This window comes from Pseudopipra pipra, chromosome 2, assembly GCF_036250125.1.
Source record: "Pseudopipra pipra isolate bDixPip1 chromosome 2, bDixPip1.hap1, whole genome shotgun sequence".
NCBI classification, from domain to species: domain Eukaryota; kingdom Metazoa; phylum Chordata; class Aves; order Passeriformes; family Pipridae; genus Pseudopipra; species Pseudopipra pipra.
Window position 1 is genome coordinate 30,285,372 of NC_087550.1, and position 21,555 is coordinate 30,306,926.

General features: G+C 43.6%; 1 protein-coding gene across 1 annotated transcript in view; it reads left to right on the forward strand.

Moving 5' to 3' along the window:
* The first annotated feature begins 1,271 nt into the window (after positions 1-1,271).
* The window catches only part of LOC135409376 (alpha-2-macroglobulin-like), a 30,017-nt gene continuing 9,733 nt past the window's right edge, over positions 1,272-21,555 (forward strand). Inside the window, exons 1-21 of the mRNA XM_064644802.1 lie at positions 1,272-1,504; positions 3,334-3,517; positions 4,573-4,732; positions 5,611-5,663; positions 6,178-6,198; positions 6,542-6,710; positions 7,902-7,986; positions 8,815-8,938; positions 10,320-10,434; positions 10,672-10,781; positions 11,271-11,429; positions 12,755-12,982; positions 13,299-13,362; positions 13,842-13,984; positions 15,801-15,950; positions 16,599-16,769; positions 17,367-17,517; positions 19,216-19,324; positions 19,663-19,891; positions 20,163-20,289; positions 20,936-21,057. Coding sequence (XP_064500872.1) covers positions 1,416-1,504; positions 3,334-3,517; positions 4,573-4,732; positions 5,611-5,663; positions 6,178-6,198; positions 6,542-6,710; positions 7,902-7,986; positions 8,815-8,938; positions 10,320-10,434; positions 10,672-10,781; positions 11,271-11,429; positions 12,755-12,982; positions 13,299-13,362; positions 13,842-13,984; positions 15,801-15,950; positions 16,599-16,769; positions 17,367-17,517; positions 19,216-19,324; positions 19,663-19,891; positions 20,163-20,289; positions 20,936-21,057 — 2,763 coding nt within the window. The 5' untranslated portion in view covers positions 1,272-1,415. The remainder of the gene's footprint in view (positions 1,505-3,333; positions 3,518-4,572; positions 4,733-5,610; positions 5,664-6,177; positions 6,199-6,541; positions 6,711-7,901; positions 7,987-8,814; positions 8,939-10,319; positions 10,435-10,671; positions 10,782-11,270; positions 11,430-12,754; positions 12,983-13,298; positions 13,363-13,841; positions 13,985-15,800; positions 15,951-16,598; positions 16,770-17,366; positions 17,518-19,215; positions 19,325-19,662; positions 19,892-20,162; positions 20,290-20,935; positions 21,058-21,555) is intronic.

Below are 21,555 nucleotides of genomic sequence, written 5' to 3' on the forward strand. Positions count from 1 at the left end.
CTTTTGGGCAGGCAAAGTGACCTTTAGGCATCAGATGGAGAAGGAAGAGCACAAATCTGGGCTGTCTTTTTGCAGTCCCCAAGGAAATTGGACACTACTATCCTCTTGTTTCCTATGCAGGTCACTGCAGGGCAGAATGTAGTCTGTAATGAAGATTTGTTATTGCACTGCACTTGAATTTCTTAACTCCAAAGTTCCTGAGCTTACCAAAGTTCTGATGATGATAGTAGGAGAAGGGAAGGACAGTCAGAAAATCATTTTATCCTGCACACTTTTTAATCTGAAAATTATGCTTTACATCCTCTAACATAGAGCTCCATTCTTTGGAGTTTGCATTAGAAATATAAGTAAGGCAGATATTCTACTGCCATTTACAAGGGTAATAATTACCAGAGTTATTGATCTTCCTATTGCAGACCAATGTAAAGACAGTAAAGACAGTGGTCAAAAAACCCTATTTCCCTCTGTGATACAACAGTGCCCATCACAGTGCATTACATAGATTTTCACCTAATTAAACCAGGACAACTCCATCAAACAGCAACAACTTGATCTAGATGTACCAATAACTTGACCCAAAACAACAACCAGTGCAGGGAAAGTAAGACCCAGGCCACATATGTTCTGCTGGGTAGGGGTAGCTGCTGCTCTGGGGAGCTGGTTAATGTGTTACATGCTGTTAATGAGTTGAACTTTTGGCAGCTTCCCATCATGTCACTGTCCCTGTTTCTGTCAGGGTGAAGGCCAGATTATTTTAGATGACTTGATGTTTCAGGCACTCTCTGGCCCCTTTTCCTGGCATTAGCTTTGATGGGACCAGGAATGGAGATCACAAGGGAACAGAGTGGGTGGAGGGAGAAGGTTTTTACAGTTTAAATTCCTTGTTTTCAGAACCTTCCCGTAAATGCTGGTTAGGCACACCCACTCTTGTTTCCCAAATCCTAGCTCAATCTCCTGCTCCCAGTCTGAAGGAAATCAAACAGTGCCTTCTCCTCCAGCAGCCCCCATGACCAGTGCCGTGTCCAGCTCCATACAGGGAGCCCTGCTAGAAATGGAGGCCTTGCCCTCATCCTCTGCTGTTAGCCCTTTATTTCTCTAGCTACCACCTTTCATCTTGCATGGCGTGCTGCCCTGCTCCAAAAGAGACACAGCTCCAGCCTGCCAGGAACCCTCCCCTCCCTCTCTCCCCCAGCACCTGGCCTTCTGCCCGGACTTGGAGCTGCTAGTTCCAACTCCTCCTTACTGCCTCTCCCTGTTTCCGGATCAGCCCTGGCCCCCAGCCCTTATCTCCTCCAGTCCCTGGGCTGTTTGTGAAGGAGACTATAAAGGGCTTGACTGGGAGAGTAGAGGGGGAGTAAAAGCAGCACCCAACCACACTGGGGGTCTGCTTGACTCAGCACGTCCTGCTCTGCACCATGGGGAAGAATGGGCTGCTCATCAAGCCAAGTATCTTCCTGCTTCTCCTCTTCATCCTTCCGGGAGACACCTCACCCATCACAGAGCCGTAAGCTATGCAGGGGGGTCTCTGGGCAGGCAGGAGACTGGAGTTGTATTCCTGTGTCTATTGCTTTATCCCTTATCTTCTGTGTGCTTTCTTTTACCCAGGAATAAAGACACAAGGACTGGGTAAAGTGCCTTCTACAAACAGAAACTCTAGTGCTTCAGAGGGACACAAAACAATATGTGGAACTGAGATATCAGTAAAACTTCAGGGCAAAAAAAAAAACAAACAAAAAAAGGAAGAGGGAAAGGTCTATGAGAATACCTTTGCTGTTTCAGTGAATTGACAGGATTTCAACAAAATTTTCTGCAGAAAATTGGTTCTTTTGAAAGGCAACTTTTTATAACTGTTTATACAATGCTTCTTCTTGAGAGAGAGACTGTTTTGAAGGGACAATGAAAGGTTTCATTTTGGGTATCCTTCTCCCTAGGTACCCTACAAAAATTCATTTTGAGTACCCTAATACCAAGGTGAAAGTCCCAGGAGCTGGGAGTAGTTTTCTTGATTGATAATGAGAAGAAAAGGAACAAATAACAGATCTGGGATGATCAGAAATGGCTCTATATTTTAATTAACATTTTTCAACTCAGCAAATGGAATGAAAATTCTTTTCTCACCCAGGGTCATGTGGCACTGTAAGACTGTGACTGTTCAGGTCTGTGAAGATATATTGTGCCACATCCCTTCTTCACCCCCTTTTGCCTTGTTTGTATGTGAAGGGAGTGTGTGTTATGTACATATGTCTACATGTATGGAAGGAGCAGTGTATGAGGGGTCCTGACACCCCAAAGACTTTCTCCTTTGGCTTTTTGGGAATGTCTTTTCCTCCCTCACAAAGCACAGAGTACCTCACCCATTACAGAGCTTTAAACTGTGCAGGTGGGTTTCTGGGCAAGCCTGTGCTGCTGTGCTTTCATCAAATGCAGGGGAAACAGACAGTGGGGTTGGGGTCAGAGCGACCAGAGCTTTCTCCCTGCAGATCACTGATGGACATAAAAGTACCAGAGCCTCTCCTACTGCTGAAGGGAATGCTCTGCCTTACTGCTGAGGTGTTGAGGGCTCTTCTCCCATCTGCTCGCTGCTCTGGGTATGCCCACCAGAGGCCAGTCCTTGCCCACCAAAAAGTGAGAACAACTGGCATTAGGCAGATCAAATTTGATTCCCAGATGCAGTGCTGGGCACCACGACACCACTGGCAAGTTGCCTCACTGGGAAGGGAGGGACAGAGTGAGGGAGGCTGCGTAGGGCTCAGCGGGAATCCCCTGGTGAGCTGAGACAGAGAGGCTTGCTTCTCTAAAAATCTGAAATTTGCTCCAGTGCTATTGCTTAAGATCTGGCACCACACTGTGGCAGTTTCGAATCTCTGTAAGGAATGAGAGTAGTGCTACAGATGCTTTGAAGCATGTAGTCAATGGCATTTATTCACTGGGTACTGGCACTTGTGTGGCTCCTGAATCCTACAAACAGCGTCTAGCAAAGGTGACAATTGACTTTCCCTCTCCTGGCTTTATTCAGGGTCCCAAGTAGAAGTGCTTCTGTTGTGCCATAACCTGGATAAACATAACCATTCCAGATGTTTTCATTGAGGATTTCCTCTGGTATTTTACATTTGAGTCTGGCTTCTCTGCTTTCCCAGGCTGTTACAGACATGCTGGAAATCTTGTTACACTCCTAGCAAATGCACCTCTCTCCTTGTACAGTGAAGGCTGTAGTCATCAGATTGGTTTATTTGTTCTTTATGTAAAGCTATCAGATTGATTTATTTGTTCTTTATGTACAAATCCTCTTGCCTGTTCCTGCCTCTCTGACCTATCTGTCTCCTCTCTTCCTAGGCAGTATTTGGTGCTACTGCCCTTTGTGATACACACGGATTCTCGTGAGAAAATCTGTGTTCAGCTGACCCACCTGAATGAGTCTGTTACTCTGAGTGCCACACTCGAGCATCAAGGGGAGAACAGGAGCTTGATTGATGATGTGGTGTCAGAGAGAGATGTATTCACCTGCATCCCTTTCTCTGTGAGTATCTCATCCTTGTGGGATGATTCTTTGTGACAGGGACAAACTGTAAAGGCACTGAGAAGTAATGACCAGAGTAACACTGGTAGTTGTTCACCTACTCCTTGGCTAAAGGTATATCTGTTATTGTACATCCTCAACACCCTCTCACTGTTGAGGTCTCCTTCATATGTTACCTGAATGTGAGATGCTGAATCCTGGAAAGCCACCACCTCTCTAGGAGAGGAGGAGGCCAGGAGAAATAAGTGGTTTTAGTATTGACGCTCTTGACGACTGTTTGGTGAAATGGCTCTCCACATCATCCTTCAACAGCTACAGTTTGTCACTTGAGTGCCTTCAAATTGTAGTAGAGCTTTTGGGCCTCAGATACATTTTGCCTCGTGTACGCTGAACTAATGTAAGAACATGGAGCTGTGATTGCCTGTATCTGAAAAAGACAGCAAAGAAGGAAATTTATAGCTTAATGTAATCGACAGACCCAGGGACTATAACAAGTTGTAGGCAGCTAAGAAAGGTGATCATTTAGGTGAGAACAAAGATTATGTCTTTGGCCTGAAGACTGAAGAACTGGTGTTCAGGACACTGAAAAGATTGGCATTTGTGTCTTGGTTTGTCAGATGTGGGTTTAAGACTGATTTTGTCACTTGTGAGAGAGAGTTATAGTGGTCTGGCATGTCTGGTTTGAAAAAGGAAATGTTCTGCAAGGACTAGGGACATTATCTGAAAGAGAAGAGGGACTATTCCATTCTGCTTGTGAATGCTAAAAGGAAACAGATGGAAAGGTTTTGATCCAGGCAAGTAAGAATTTCCTAAAATTGGGTATTAGAGCTGGGAGTTCCATTGCTGCACAATACTTACACAATCACTATGCAGCAGAAGGAATGAGTAGAAATATGGGACAAATAAAGATCAGTTTCTTGTTCCTGATTATAGTTCCTCTCAAGTCTATGTTGGGCCCATCAGGATTTTATAAGATCTCTTATTTCACAAAAGCCAGTTTAGTTCAGGAAGCTTTCAAAGGTGGTCCGTAATATAGTTGTCATCTTACTTTCCAGCTTCCAAAATCAAACAACCCATTACCAGGCACATTTCTCAGTGTGACAGTGAAGGGGCCCACCCTGCAGTTCAGGAGCCGCAAGATGGTGCTGGTCCAGAATTCTGAGAGCTTGGTCTTTGTCCAGACAGACAAACCCATCTACAAGCCTGGACAGACAGGTACCAGGAAAGGAGTGAAGATTTGCTTTTTAATCAAAACTTTATACTAAAGCTGTCGAATTGTGCTGGCCAGATATCAGTTGCTTTCAGTGGGGGTCAGAACTGCAACTTCATGGCTGAGGCTTACGACTTATTGCTCCATATAGGAACAATTTGGCGAATCTTAAGATGCATGCACATGTATAGGGCACCTGCACACACTCCTTCTGTCACTGGGGCCTCTGTTGTTGTGTTCCCTGCATTTAGGGTCCGCATTAAAATCAGAGAAGGACTGGATATTTGTCCTATAGAGAACAGGGCCAAATTCAAACAAAGTCATGAAATAGCTTTCAAAGTGGCAGCTGATTTTGTTCAATGAAGACAGAGAGAGTTATGTAATCCATTTATTTCTTCTGGGCCGCTGATCTCCTAAATTTGGCTTGGATAGAAACAAATGTCCTAAAAGAGATACTGAATACTCTCTCCATCCAGAGCTGACACAAACTTGCAGCCAAGTGATGAAGTAACTTGCTTGCATTCATCCTTCCCAGGAAGTCAGTCTAGTTACAACAAAATTAGAAGACCCATATGAATTCCAGCACAAAAATATGTCCTTGCAAAGCAGACAAAGGCAACTTAAGTTTAACTTTGGTCCCAACTAGTGAAATTCTGATGTCCATGATCAGTACGATGTTCACACTGCCATGAATTTGCTCTTAACATCCTCTCATTCGTGTACCCATCCTAGATGGTGACCTAGCATGACTTACCATTCTAGTGAATGGAATTTCTTTAGAAGAGAACACCTCTGTTCTCTGTTATACCATTTGTTTTTGTAACTGGTGTTTACTGGTTGGTGACTGCACTGTGGAACCTCACTCTCTGCCTTTCTCCATCAGTCCTGTTTAGAATTGTTTCTCTGGATGAAGAGTTCCATCCCTTGAATGAAGTGGTAAGTATAATACTTCCTTTTTCAAGTTATTTGGCCTTCAGTCAATTGTGAGAAAAAGGATGAAACTGGGGAGAGCTCTCAGTATACTTGGATAGCTGTGAATTTTCTGGGTCACCTCAGATCTTTTTAATGGGGTCTGTTGTCAAATTTCTGTATAAGGCAGCCTTCTGCATTCTTTCAAAGGTTTGACAAACTGCAAGTGAACAATTCTGGTGTAAACAGTGAGCAAATCTGCCACTACCACAGTGTACACCTGCTCTTATTGTCTTGCAGATCATCCAGAGATAGTAACTAGTAATTTCAGTTGTCTTTTCTGCCTGAGAAAAAGAATTGCCCCTCCTGTCCACCCCAGCCCAATGTACCTCAAAATGTTCTGTTGTTCCATATCAGGAACTTTTTTCCTCATCCTATTGGGTGAACACCTTTTACCTTGAGACATGATCACAGCCCTAGTCATTTCACTGTGTTGTGTGCACTCCATCTAAACATGTTGTTTCCATTCTTCTTTTTCTAGTTTCCACTGGTGTATATTGAGGTATGTACAAACATTTAATTCATGTTCACATCTATCGCACCTCAACTCAATAAACAGTTGTCTCGAGATGATTCTTGTTTATTTTTTGTATTAAGCAGATCCATTACATTAATTCAAATATACAGCACTCTAACTCATATGGTGACTACCACGTACCTGGGCCCAGGTTACAGCTCCTCTGTCATCCAGCTCTGGACTCCAGACACAACCCTACTTGTGCCCCCTGCTCCTCCCCTGCAGTCTCCTGAAACACAGGGGCTGGCCCTCCCCTCACTGCTTTTGCTAAATCTTGTTGCAGACTCCCATTGTTCTCACAATCTCCTTGTGATCACATTATCTGTAGGACCCAAAGAAAAATCGTCTGTACCAGTGGACACAGGTAGAGTTAGAGATGGGATTTGTACAGCTGTTCTTCAACCTCACCTCTGAACCTGTGCAAGGGACCTACACAGTGGTGGCACAGAAGACCTCTGGGAAGACAATTCAGCATTCTTTCTCTGTGGAGGAATATGGTAACTGTCACTGTGGTTTCAAGTTCCTAACAGCTAGTCCCATGGGGCACGAAAGCTTAATTGAACAGGGTGGCATATCTGATGAGGATGTCCAGCATGGCTGGAAAATTGTTTCTGTGTCCTCTCCCTCTCAAGAATCACCTGTTTATGAGGAGGTGACTAAAGGACTTGAGTGACCTATCTCCAGTCCTCCCTAAGCCTCAGACAATGCAGTGCAGTTCTTCTGAACACCTACCTCAGCAAGGCTCCTGTCACAAGGAGCAAAGTGCTTCAATCAGTGTGTGTGGACAGCCACAATCCTCATCTCCTTTCAGAGGCATTTTAAGGCCACAGCCTTATATCCAGTTGGCTGCATACCTTTCAAGTGTCATCCTGTAAGTCTGGGTTTAGGCTGGGGCTGTCTGTAAATTAAGATCTTGCTGTCCTCCCCACAGAAGCTTGCACGATGCCTTAGTGCCTTAGTTTCTCTCTGGTTCCATCTGCTTGACCGAAAAAATAGTATCCCAGTACACACCTGCACATGGTTGCAACCAGCATAGCTTTCAGCAAGCCAGCTGCAGCCCTTGTTGCATGATCTGACATGATCCAGCTCATGCAGCAGAAGGGTGTCCTGGAAGATGAGTCTGGAAGTCCTTTGACCTCTTACAATTGCAAGACTGTTCTGTGTCCTGTGGCCTGCATCTCTCCTAGTTCTCCCAAGACAGTCACCTTCCATTTCCTCTTCTGCAGTTGTGTTTGAATGGGATATCACTCTGTGCTATGTCACTGGGGAAGCTATGGAGTCTTCCTATTTTGCAAATTGGTAAGATCTATATGCTTTGGAAATGCAGAGACCAGGCTGCAGTCCCAAATCTCTGTATTTGTGGCAAACCTGTATTACCTTACCTCTCTATTTTACTACATCCTGCTGCTGTGGGACTGATAACTCATGTGTTCTCTAAGAAGCTGCTGTGTTTTAATAGCTGGTGTAAATGATCTTGTCTTCTTATTTGGCACAATGGTTGGCTGACTGGTTTTCACTGACTTCAGTGGGATGCGCAGGTGACAGAAGCCTCTAAAATCTGACCATTTAGATGTAAAAGCATTTCAGGGAATTTTTAATAACAGCCTTTGAGCTGCCTTCAAGCAGCCTTCATATGTCATTCTTATGTAATTCTGCACCACATAGACTGTTTTCCTTTGGTTCTGCAGTGCTGCCAAAATTCGAAGTAATAGTGAAAATGCCCAAAGTGATCACCATTCTTGCTGAGAAGCTGGACGTGACAGTTTGTGGACTGTGAGTGCCATTCTTTCAAGTTCTCCTTGATTTCATTTTTTGATTCAACTGCTACTGAAAGTTCAGTTGTGAGCTTGAGATATGAGACTGTATTATATTTCTCATTCCTTTTGGGGTCCTAGGACCACAGAGAGTATATCTATATATTAGATAGAAGGCAACAGTTACTGTTTGTTATACTTTGTATGTAACATGTAGAAACATATTGTTGTTCTGGTTTTTTTGGGAGGGTGTTTCTTGCATATTTTTTGAGTCATAGAGGATTTCACACCAGCTACAGTTCTAGGGAAGAGGTCTTCAGTTTAGTTTACCCAGGAGTGTTTTAACTGTCTTCCTCTTGCTAGTGTGGAAAGCCTAAGGGATGCAGCCACACTCTTTCCTTTTGGGCACCCCATTTAATTCTGCGTAGCAATGTAGGGAGAGCCATGCCTTGGGCTAAAGAATGACTCAAAAGACCCAGTGCTCTTACATACACAAACCAGTCCCATCAGAACTGTGTGGTGAGGTAGATATTTTCAACATATTCTCAAAGATGAGGGGACTCTCAACTAAATCAGCATTAGTGTAAATGAATTCTGAAGACTTATGTGTTATTCCCAGGGATGGAAACAGGACTATTAGATTCAGTGCTTCCACCTCTGTTGCCAAGCTTGATCCTGCCATGTTACCAAATTTATTTCTGCTTTTTATTTCCTGTGATGACCCTCTGTATCCTGGAGGTAGCTCTAGGGAAGAGTCCTCGAACCACTGGGGTGAGCTTGTAAGTTTTCTCCATCTCTCTTACATTCCTAACAACTCTGTTTTCCTTTCAATCCTCCGTGTTGGTAGATACACATTTGGGAAGCCTGTTCCTGGTCTTGTGAGCTTCCGTGTCTGCCGGAAGTTTGAACACACAGGCCGTACCTGCTATGGTGAAGAGGATAAAGCAGTGTGTGAGGAGTTCTCTGGACATGTGAGTCATCATTACTCTTGTGGGTAGAGTGATAGGAGAAAGTGTTATTTATTGAGCATGCCTGGTAGGCACAGCTTGCTCTAAACGTGTACAAGCATAGTGTGAAGAGTGTGGTGAGGCACTGGCACAGGTTGACGAGTGAAGCTGTGGATGGCCCATCCCTGGAAGTGTTCAGGCCAGGGGAGTTGGAACATAGATGCCCTTTAAGGTCCATTCCGACCTAAACCATTATGTGATTCTATGATTTTATGAAAATCCATGTATTTTGAGGAAACCTGAAGAAGGAGAGAAGGTTGGGTGCAAGATGAAATATGAACTGTAAAAATAGGGGTAAGGTCTGTGCAGTAAGAATGATATGGGTAAAAGCCATAAGATGATGGAGAATGAAGAGATGAAAGAAATAAGGGAAAGGTCAGATGGAGTGTAAAGAGTATAAGAGGGAAATGAGATAGAAAAACCATGAATGATGAGAGTACAGTTGGGGTTGTCTTATGCTGGAGACGGTGTTAGAAGCAGGAAAGGAGTAGAAACCAGGGGAGGGGATGATGCATTTTGAGCTAGAAGGAAATGAATATGGGTTTAGCAGTAGTGGTTAAGACAGACAGGAAAAAAAGTAATTTTTTTCACCCTTCCAGCTGACAAGTCTACAAAAGCAAAACTGGGTGGAGTTTGGAGGACACACAGGTACAACAGTGCTACCTTGATTGACAGAAACAAGGGTAATAGAAATTGTGGAGATATGCCAGAAAAAGAAAACAAGCAGAAGACATTCTTGTGGTCCTTGGGCTCTGATACAGTATGATGTCCGGAATTGCCTCTGCCACTGCTGTTATTCATGTTAAAAGAAAATATAAATACTGCAGTGCTAACCTCTGTTCCGGGCATCTCTTCTGTGGAAACTTGCCTTGTATATGAAGATCTTGAAGAGAGGTGACAAGCTTTGGAAATATTTTTCCAGCTGTCATCTGTTTTCTACACATATACAGGCTTTGGTTAATGTATCGCTCATATGGTTGATGCATTTTAAATCAACAGCAGTATATTCTAAGGTGCCTGATGCCTGACAAACTTTTCTTGTGTGGCATACACTTGACTAATTCCCTATGCTTTTGTACCAAATGTTTGAAACTTCAAATTTCACAAACACATACAGAAAAATCTTCTAGTTTGCAAACTCTTTGCTCTGATGTTGCTGCAAGTACTTCAAAATGCTTTTGGCCAAGTTATTTGGGTCCTTTTCCGATTTTGATGAAAACAACAGAGGGAAATTATCTGTGGGCTTCTCTTTCAGTTCAGAGCAATGCACAGTGATGGATTCATTAAGTGGAATAACCATTGTATAAAAGAGAATACAATGGTCTTATTTGTTTCCCTCCAACAGGCAGACAACTATGGCTGCATTTCTGAAACGGTAAAGACCAAGTTATTCCAGCTGAAGAGAAGTGGATATGAGAATAAGCTCCATGTGGAGGCTAAGATTAAAGAGGAGGATACAGGTATGAATCATCTGGATGAAAGAGCCATATAATAAGGCCAGGAGAGACCAGCAGAGGGCCCTGCCAAATAGGAATGAGGGAGCAAAGCAGACTTGCTTTTCTGGAATCCCAAAGTTTTCCTACATGTCACCCAGGACCATCAACAAAATAGTTTGTCCAGCAAAGGAGGGTTGGCCTAGAGTAAAAGTAATTCTCATCAGGCAGAGGCAAATTGGTTCTTCATGTTTCTTTCTGCAGGAGTGGAGTTCACTGGAACAAGCTTCTCTGAGATCACAAGCACCATTAGTAGAATCACCTTTGAGCATTCAGACTCCTACTACAAACGTGGAATCCCCTTCTTTGGGCAGGTAGGGAAACCATGAGAATGGAATGCCATGAGTGCTAAGCAATGATGCTACTGAACCTCCTGCCCAACCTCTGAAAAGGTGCTGGACCTCAGTGCTACTAATCCCTGTGGGTCTCCTTTCCTCTTCAGGCTTTCAAACTGGGGAACAGCAGCTGAGAACACAGCCCTCATTCTGCTTACCCATCTGTCCTTGTGCTTTTGCTGCTCCAGTTCAGTAAAATTCTGCTTCTCCAGTCACCTGTTAAATAGGAGGCCTTGGGGGTGTGAGTGCATGTCATGCTCCACCTCCACTCATCTGACCCAGAGGCAGAGATAAGAAAGAGACAAAGAAAAAATATTCAGAAAGTTTGCAGCTCTCTCTGAAAGAGATATGTGTAAAGTGTTGTGTAGGCTTCCTCGTATGGCATGGACCCAACATCTTTAGCTTGGTGGTCTGCCAGTCTGTTCAGGTGGCAGCTGTTCCTCTCCTGTACTGTTTTTGCTCCTCCAGGTGAAATTAGTGGATGGGTCCGGTGCTCCAATTGCCAATGAAACTGTGAGGATTTCTTTCCAAGGGGAACGGGAAGAAAACTACACAACAAATGAAGAGGGCATGGCACAGTTTGCTCTAAACACTTCCATGTTGTCCTTTGACAATGTTGGAATTAGGGTAAGTCCCACAGGCAGAGGAGGTGATGAAGTCACCCACAGGGCTAGAAGGGGAGTACCTCTGAAGTTTCTACTATATATGCAAAAGCAGTTAGATTATTGTTCCTTGTTGTTTGTGCCAACCTTGACACCAGTTTGGTGGAAATAGTCATATAACTAACTGGGTTGCCATGTCACAATTGCACTTATTTTGTAAGTATTTAATTTCTGCTTGGCAGTAGGGTTAGAAGGAACATCAAGAGATCATAATGGTCCATTCTGCTCCAAGGGATCATCAGCCCGATGTAGACAAATCTGTTTCAAGGGTGGGTCTATCTCCCATGATGGAGTGCTGCTAGTGCTTCACTGTCATTTTAATTGAATTATTTCCCCATCTTAATATCCTTTGTGGTGAGTTAAGGCAAGCTGCATATCTCAGAGTTTGATGTATAATTTCAAGTTTCTAAATAGACCTCCTAATTTTTTCCTTTTCTTTTTTTTTCTTTTTCCTTTTTTCTGCTGTAAAAAGAGTATGAACCATTCACATAAATTCTCTCCCAGGTGTGGGATTTGTTTGTCTGGATTAGGGCAGAATATTTATGTCTAGAATAATATTTGCTCTTCTCCTTACAACTCTCTCATCACAGGTTAAAACCATTGAAAAATTATCCAGAAGTTACTACTAGATGCTTGAAGTTTTCAGATTTTTGCAGGGTAAAAAAAGGCAAGCATTCCAAAACATAATGAGAAAGATAAGGAAATAAGGGCATGTGAGGCACACATGAATGCTAAAGTAGTGCCCTTCTAAATGGAATATCTTCCCCTTGCTCTCGTTTTTAAGGGGCTCTTTCAGCTCTTGAATTTCTATTCAATTTAGGTTTTGAATTATTAGGTGGAGATTTTCCTCCTTTTCTATAGTATCCATAGCTTGATCTTGTCACTGGTGATATCTTAACTGAAGAGCACTATCCCTTCTTCAGTGCCAATAATAAGGAAAGATACGAAAACCAGCTTATTTTCTCTTTAAACTATCAGAACATTAGAGGGGCAAGGTATTAGTGTAAAGAGTCCTTTAGGGGATACTGATAGTAAACAAAAATCTGATATGATTCAGCTTGTTTGACACAAACTCCAGCTTATCTGGTAGTGAGGTTGTTCCCAATGATTCGACAAGGATACCACCACCCTGTCTTGCACTTTCCAAACTCATGGGGTTTTTTATGTTTTAGACTTCCTCGTTGCTACAATACAAAAAAATACCAAACCTTTAATATTAGTATATGAATTTTGGCTCCAGTTCAGCCACTTGTGTTTGAGGATCTTTGTGTGTATTTTCTCATTTTCCAGGCAATTCATAAAACACACCCCTTCTGCTACGATCGCTCCTGGGTTGTTCCATATTATGCAGACGGCTATCTCCAACTAAAGCGCTTTTACTCTCCTAGTAATAGCTTCCTCAAAATTGAGCCCAAGTCTGAGGCACTAAGCTGTGGCTCCTCCACAGAGATCAGGGTGCATTATATCCTTACTCCGGAGGCCATAGCAGAGCAGAAGAAAATCACCTTTTACTACCTGGTAAGTTTGCACTGCCATACAGTGAGGTTGTCACTGGCAGTGGTAGGGGGGCTGGAAATGGAAATCGTGGTTTGTGTCAGCAGGCTTTAAACAATTTCTCATTGCCCTTCTTAGGTTCTTTCCCAAATAAATGGGAAAATAAATGTTCTTTGCCCCCTGGGTGAGCAGTGGGATTCTGTTATAGGGGGGCAGAGAGCAGCTGAGCGAGGTGTGAGCAGCAGACATACGGCTCAGTTGCCCTCCTCTCAGGTTCTTCCACTTCAAAGTTTGGCTCATGCATAACCTCAATCACAACAAAGTTTCTGCTTCCATTCAGGTGATGGCCAAGGGAAACATTAAGCAAGCAGGCACCCACATTCTGGATTTGGACCAGGAGAGTGGTGAGTTCCTCTTCCCTACCAAATTGTCACTGTTGTGGGAGGCTAGGGAACTGTGGCAGACACTCTGCTTCCATATAAATGCAGGGATCCACAACTCCATGTCCCCTAAGATCTGGGAAGAGTATGACCTTTATTTTCTCTGCCTTTATTTAGACTTTGCACAGATTTGCTCTAATCCCCTGTGCCAGCTGTCTTTGTTCTGACATTTTCTGGGGCTCGAGTATTCCTCAGAGACACAGTCTGATGGTCTGTTTTAGAAACCAAAGCAAAATTCAGCACACTTATGCATTGGAAAACAGGCCTTTTCAGTCAGACAGTGAGACTTACGCATCTCTGTGAGCACCAGTTTATCCCACTTGGATGCCTGGAGTTTCATAATGGCTAGGATGAAGTTCAGCATAAAGTCAAACTTTGAATTTTGGCTGCTCCAAGAGAGGGTTTCTTGCACCTTAACTTTTTACCCTTGCTTTTTTTTCTAGCCAGTGGTATCTTCTTGCTACAGCTGCCTGTACAAGCTGATATTGCTCCAATGGCCCAAGTACTTGTTTACACCACTGCCCCCAGCAGGGAGGTGATTGCTGATTCAGCCAAGTTTGACATAGAATTATGTTTCAACAATAAGGTAAGTGTCCACTTCTTGAGGCAGCAACTATCAGACTGCAATGTGGTCAAGCTTGATTACTTAAGATTTAGCCTGGCTAAGCTAATTTCTTTGGATTTACTAACACTGGACAAGCAGCATATCAATTGTAGGTAGCTTCACTGCTTACTGGTTTGTGCTAGCCTGGAGGATATCAACTGTTGGAAAAAAAGTGCTAGCAGGGACTACACTGATAAAACCCCTGTTAGCAACTAGTCAGAGCCACTGATCCCACAGATGGTCCTGGCTAAGAAAAATGTGGTGGAGATGCATGATTTGTTCATAGTGCAACACATCTGTTTCACTTCCTTTCACATAAATTCATTCCATCAATGAGGTGTCTGCTTATGGAGCCACCAAGCAAAAATAAAACACACATAGCCCTAATCCAGTGGGCAAAGCTAATACTTGTCATATCTCTCAGCTGCTGTAAAACTCATCCTGTCATTTTAATTTCTATTGTATGTAAATGGAGATAAACCTTGACTGAACCTTCCGAGCAGTGTACAGTGATGCTTCAATAGCAGTGGTGAGACTGAAAGAGTGCAGAAAAATAAAGCTTCCTCTCTGTGAGCACATGCACTATTTTTCTCTTTCAATCCCCCATATTTTTTATACAGAAGAGCAGATTGATATAAGAGCAGTCCTAAGAAGAGAACAACCTGAAAAATTTCCTTGGGGACTAAAGAATACTAGATGCTGCTGAAGACAGTCCCTTGTTCTGCTAAAATACAAGCTAAATGAGTTCTTGAGACTGGTTACACTATACGAGCTTAGTCACCTGAATTTTGTTCATGTACTAAAGGTCATACTATGGACTGCATTAAGGTCTGTCTGCAAGCCAAGTGCCAAATGATTTACATGATTGGATACTGCTTTCTTCTCTGAAAGCATGCTGAATACAAAGCTGTTGTCAGTCTGGATAGGACAGACTTAGGGCTATCTCTATGCCAGGCAGTTTTCCTAGTAACAAGCTTGCTACAGTCCTTTTTCTGCCATTTCCTGGAGAATATTTTTTTACGGTCTCAAGAGTCCACCCTGGGAGAGTTGGAGGCTTTCTGGTTGGGACATGAGGGAAACTGGCAGCTGATGCTGCTTTGTCAGGCAGCAGATTACTCTGAGGATGCTTTGATCATTGCATGTTCAGGGAGGATCTGTACTGCTGAGGAGAGAGAAGATTTATGCAGGTCAGCCATCTTATTACAAAATCATGTTATGTGGTGATGACAACAACTTTTGCTAGCAAGAACTTCCAGGGCACAGGTAGGTAGGGCATTGTTAGAGTTGTGAGTTAGGTTTTGGAGAAGTCTGGTATGCCTCAGCAAACAGGCCAGCTCTTCAGAATCGTTACCAGCCAGTAGATATTGCAGTATTGCTCCAGGGCATCACTACTTCTCATGTTACCAAAGAATCTGCTAAGCAAGGTGTTTGCAAGCTGGTTTTCTCTCCACAGACAATATCTGGGTGCAGTACAGAGACTTGTCCTGGTTCAAGACCATGCTCCATTGCCTGAACACATCTAGCCACTATGTGGGATTATCTCATCATGCTCACAATGACCATAAACCCAAAACCACCTTAAAAGTTATACGAGCAATTGTGATGCTTGAAGTTACCAAGAATTCTTAGTACTGATTCCCCTCGCCCTGCAGGAAGGGAACAGTAGCATAGAGGGAGTGTAGGAGGAGGTGTGAAAGTCTGTGGGGGCTTTGTAAGGTTAGAACTGAATGTGCTCAACTGGAAGGAAAAGTCGTGCAAGAGTAGGGCATCTGTGACATAGCTTTTCCTGTGGTTACAGGTGGACTTAAAATTCTCTCCTTCAGAAGGCCTGCCTTCCTCTGATGCTCATTTGCTGTTCAGAGCCTCCCCGAACTCCCTCTGTGCTGTCCGTGCTGTGGACAAGAGCGTTCTCCTCATGAAGCCAGAAGCTGACCTGTCACCTACCTCTGTAAGTTCTTAGTCTGTGGAACATGTCAAAACCTGGCAAGTGCAGCCCAGTGCTGGGATGGAAACAGGGAACAGTCCCTCTTGTCAGAGCTGACACAAAGCTCCCCTGTGCTGTTTCTCATCTTCTTCCAGCGGGCAAAAACTGAGAAATGGGCTCCAGTTGTTTCTTACAGGTTTTGTGCGACTGTAGGGATGGCAATTAGAAAGCTTTCTTAGGAGTCCTGCTTGTTTTGGCCAGAGTCAAGCATTGCTGTGTATTTGATGACAATTTTTCAGTTACTCTCTCCATTCATGGATTAATTTTCTTGGATTAGTGTCAAAGAGTTTATTCTCCTTTTGCCAAGCAGAAAATGACAATCCCTGAGTAGAGAAAAGTACTACAGATGGTTTGGCCAGTGTAATTTTTTACATATTTGAACCATAATACCCAGAGTAACATGCAGTCCATAAAAAATGATACAGTATCTTCAAATTTGCATCCTTTTTTTGATTCCCAAACTCCTGTTGCTCCCGCCACAGGGAGGATCATGGGAATGTGGATGTATGTGCTCAGGATGTGACTTTTATGGTGCTTGCATCCAACTTCCTGAGTTGTGTTTTATAACAGTGGACGCTAAATATACCAAATACTTTGTCTCTTTCTGCCTAGGTGTATAACTTACTGCCAGTGAAGGAATTGCATGGCTATCAGCATGGTCCAAACATGCTCTTCGAGGATCCCCTGGACAGTTGCATTCCCGCGAAGCAAATAGTTGTGGACGGGATCACCTATGCTCCAGTAATGGAGGTGAATGAAGAGGACACTTACAGCATCCTAAAGGTATAGGCCTCTTCCATGGTTGTGGAGTGGAGTGGGAGGATGACTGAAAATGCCTAAGCCTTCTGTGGCATCGTGCAATGTAACAAGGGAAGGGTTTGTGAATCTGAATGATCTGACACTAATTTTTATCCAGAGGCGCGCTCAGTGAGAGTCATAGGCTTTACTTGTCTTGCCAGCTTTGCTCTACTGGAAAAGGGATCAGTCTCAGTCTTCTTCTCACAGGAAAAGCTTTGAGGTTGACTTGAAATGAGGTTCTACCTGAGGATAAATAATTCCATGACATCAGTTAGCTCGAATAAATCAATGCACCTTTGAGCTGCATTGTAGTCACAGACATTTCCTTCCAGAGAGAAAACTCCCTGGCTCATCCTGACCCCTAGGCTGGACTTGGACTGGAACCTGTGGCCCAGAAACAGAGGGGATATATCCTTTGGTCTCTCTGAGCCACCCAGGCACTCAGGCCCAAGGCTGAGGGGATTGTCTCAAGGTCCAATCCACACACAGTAACAACTTTTCCATTTTGAGGCAGTCAGGTCTGCTGTGTAAACCTCAACAGGATTCAGTAATAAAAAAATGTGTTTGGTTTCTCTCCCACAGGATATGGGTTTAAAGGTTTTCACAAATACCAAGGTGAGGAAACCTTGGTACTGCAGCCCCGATAATTACGCCAGCCCCTTCTTTCGACATGCCGGCCATGCATCACCTTTAGTCGCGGCTGGAGCACCGATGTATGCAATGAGGACAAGTGGTAAAGCAACTGAGTTTTGTTATCACTTCCGTTCTGAACAGAGAGCCTGTTTGTATTTTGGGGTGAATACTTAAACAAGAGCTGGGGTTGCGAACTGAAACCTTGGAAATAGTACCGAATTGATGGGTTCAGAGATTTCAGGTTCTGAATGGGTTTTGCTGGGTTCTGAAGGTCTACAGACAAATTTTGATAACTCCACATTAGAAGTCAACAGAACCAGGCAGTTTTCAAAGACTGGCAGAGAAGAGGGTATTATTCTGCTGCTGAATTCTCTGTTCATTAGGCTTTTACAGTAGACTCCTTTTCTCAGATTATCACTTAAGGAACCTCCAGTACCATTTTCAGGCTTTTCTCATTGACTCAGCCAGTTTTATGTATGGTTAAAACTATGAAGTGCGTGACAAATTTTTCAGTGACAAATTGGTAGACCTTGGGAATGAGAAGATATATGTGGTAGAAGTTCAGTCTGAAACTGACCCATTCTATTTCTAAGGTCTATCTCAGTTACACTGTAACTCTTTGGGCAACAGAATTGGCCGTGTCATTCTTCAGAGTCTCATATAAAGGGAAATATCTTAGAAATTACAAGTTATTCTATCTGGATAGCTGATTCAGAGAGTTTTCCCTTGGCACAAGAACCTGTGCTTTTGTACGTGTCCAGTTTGAAAACAATTTCAACTTCTGACACAAGTTGCTAAGATGCAGGATAGGTGCTTTTTAATTACTGTAAACTGAAATAGGCAGCAGTAAGAAGACTGAAATACCACAGTAGACAAATAAAAGCAAGCCACCTGTCACTTTTGCTAGGAGCTATGTGATACACCTCTGATAGATTCTTTCAGTTGTGCCCTGAGACCTTCTCAGGCTCTGGAGGTGCCTGTTGCGCAAATAGTATGAATATTTGTTAGCTACACAATTGTTATCCAAATGCAGAAATTAATTTAGCCAAAGTAAAGATGACCAAATTAAGAACTTTTCTTGTTTATCTGTTTGGATGCATCTTTCTTTCTGATTGTAAAAGCCAGGCAAAGCAAGTCCCACTCACCCCATCTTTGTTTTCCAGTTGTTCAAAACTGAAGTAAAACAATTTTTTTACCAAATATAATCCCAAACACAGAATATTTTATTGAGAATAAGTTTTGCATGTGAAAACTTTGTTTTAGTCAAAATAGTCCTTTTTACTCCTCCCAAATTCCAGCTGCATGTTTTTGTTTTGACCATCCTCATTGTAGTTCTTGAAGAGGCAGGAAGGTGGTTTTCTGAGTCACAATGACCCTACAAAAAAACCTGCAACAGAGTGCTAGTGCTAGTTCCAGTGCTAGCTGGCCTGATAGGATGGAGAAGATGGTCACATCAAGGCTGTACCTGAAAGGGAAAAGGCTGTTTGCACAGAAGTTCCTAAATAAGTTTTTGCTCTAAATCCTTTTTTTAAACCCCATAAAGTGCTGCTCTGCAAACCTTGAGATCCTCTGGATCCTCTTTCCAGCAGGAAATATTGGAAGGCTAGGTCTTCTTTCTAATAGGAAGTGAACCTTAAATTTCACTGCTGCTGGTACTAGTGCTCTCTACAGCCACAAGCGTCTGCTGCTGATTGCCACATAGATTGACACTTTCTCAGACTGAAGCATGATGCTGATACAGGTCTTGCTTGTTTAGAATTATCAGTAATTGATTTCTTTTTCATCTCATCACATGTAGGCATTGAGGCAGATAGAATTTATGAGACCTCAAGCACTCCCGAAGTGGTGACAGAGACAGTCCGAAAGTATTTCCCAGAAACCTGGATTTGGAGTTTAGTACCTATAAGGTGAGTACCTTGGGCCAGTTCATTCCTTTTAAATAAAACTGGGTTTATAAGGTGAAAATATGAATCCCAAACTGTTTGCCAGCCTTTTCAATACCAGAAAGTCCTTCACTGTTTGCAGAGATCACTTGGCAATCCTCTGAGATGAAATTACTTTCAGCCATGGTTAAGTTTGTCCAAGGAGTGGACTGGAAGAAGATGTAGAGTGGTCCTACAGTAGCAAACATACTGTGCCCCGTAATTCACACAGACAATACTATTTCATAGGCCAAAATAGGTACAGCTTGTCAACAAAATGCCATAAAAATCATCCCTCTGTCCTTGCTTCTGTGCTTCATCAGCTCTGAGGGAAATGCTGATCTAGATGTGACCATCCCTGACACCATCACCGAGTGGAAAGCCAATGCATTCTGCACTTCAGCAGACACAGGCTTTGGCCTGTCTCCAACAGTGTCCCTCAAGGCCTTCCAGCCCTTCTTTGTTGAGCTCACCATGCCCTACTCTGTAGTGCGTGGCGAGTCCTTCACACTGAAAGCCACCGTTTTCAACTACCTGACCGCCTGCATCAGGGTAAGGGAGGTTTAAATCCTTCTCTGTACCTATGTACCTTCTTGTGCACCTCTTGCCTTCCACCTAGCCTTCTTATCTTATCTCTCAGTAGACCTAGGCTCTTCACCCTGGACATTCTTATGTTATTTCTCCTATATACTCCAAATGCAGAACCCACAACTTCAGTTCCCTGCTCCTTTGCTACTGAAGAAACTGCTATTTCTATGGCTTCCTAGCTCCCCCTCCTTCGGGATCACCCTTCCCTGATTGCACCTCTCTCTACAACTGGCAGGTCAGTGTGACTCTGGCTCAGTCTACTAATTTCCTGGCTATTCCAGTGGAAAAGGATGAAACATCTCACTGTCTTTGTGAGAATGGGAGGAAAACCGTGGCTTGGCTGGTGACTCCAAAATCTCTAGGTAAAGGTCTCAGGGTGCTAACAACTGCAGGAAAGGTTTCTCTGTGCTCTTCTTCCTGTTCACCTATTGGGTGTTAGACCAACATGTTTCCCTGGAAACCATTTCAGTTGAGTGTGTCTGATCTGGGGTTATTTGGGAGGCAAACACTGGAGATTCATAGTGTCCAAGACTGTATCTGGCACCACATGCAGTACCATCAAGCCTTATGGCCCTTGGATAGCATCTCCTGAAGCCAGAGACATTGTTGGACAGCAGACATATTGCGTTAGCTCCATTCCTCCCTGAGATTAGATATCTTCTCCATGGGATCTTTATATTTTGTTTTCATTGTTATTAAGTGTTGTGGTAGCAGCTATGGTGTCCATGCAAGGTAGCAGAGTGCTGAACAGCAGTGGGGCTGGTCATTCTCAACACTGTCCCAGATTCTGGGAAAGAGTCACCAGAGTCACCTTTCAATTACAGTGCAGCTCATCTGCTCCGGGATGGCTTCTGGTATAGACAGTTTTGTTTTTGTGGGGAAGAAATAGGGCCTAGATGTGACAGAAATCCCCATCCATGAGCCTGCACGTTGAAACTCCTGGAAGTGGCAGTGACTCCCCTTGCCTGGCTCTGCCTGGCAGGGCTGACTGACCCCTGTTTCCTCCAGGGCAGGTGGAGTTCTCGGTGAGCACTGAGGCTCTACAGAACCAGCAGCCCTGCGGGAACTACATTGTGGAGACCCCTGAGAAAGGGCGGAAGGACACAGTCATCAGGCAGCTGCTGGTGGAGGTATGTGGGCTGTGGGAAGGGAGCGCTGAGCTTTCCTGTGGGTAACTGTGGATGCTGGCATACAATTGGACAGGATGCTAGATAGTCTTATCTAGGGTCCTTTTCTCATTAAAGGTTGGACCAGATGACCTTTTGGGAACCCTTCTAATCTGGCCCGGTCTATGATTTTATGAGATCACAGCGCAGAATGGCAATATGATGGGCTTATATCATCCTTATACTTTGACAGGGCTGCATAAAGACTGCAGCTTAGTAATCTGTGTTTGTCTCCTGGTACACTAAACTTTCCCTATCTCCTATAATAACGGCATTTCTACTCCAATCCATCCTTCCCTTTAACTCCTATTCCAATACACCCTTTTTATAGCCTCTCTCCTTCTTTTGAGACACCCTTAGTAAGCATGGGCCAGTCAGCACATGCTGCCTCTCAGCTAGTTGAGTGGCCAAGCAAACTGCCTCAAGCTGAGTGTTTTACAGTTCTGATTTGATAACATAGTC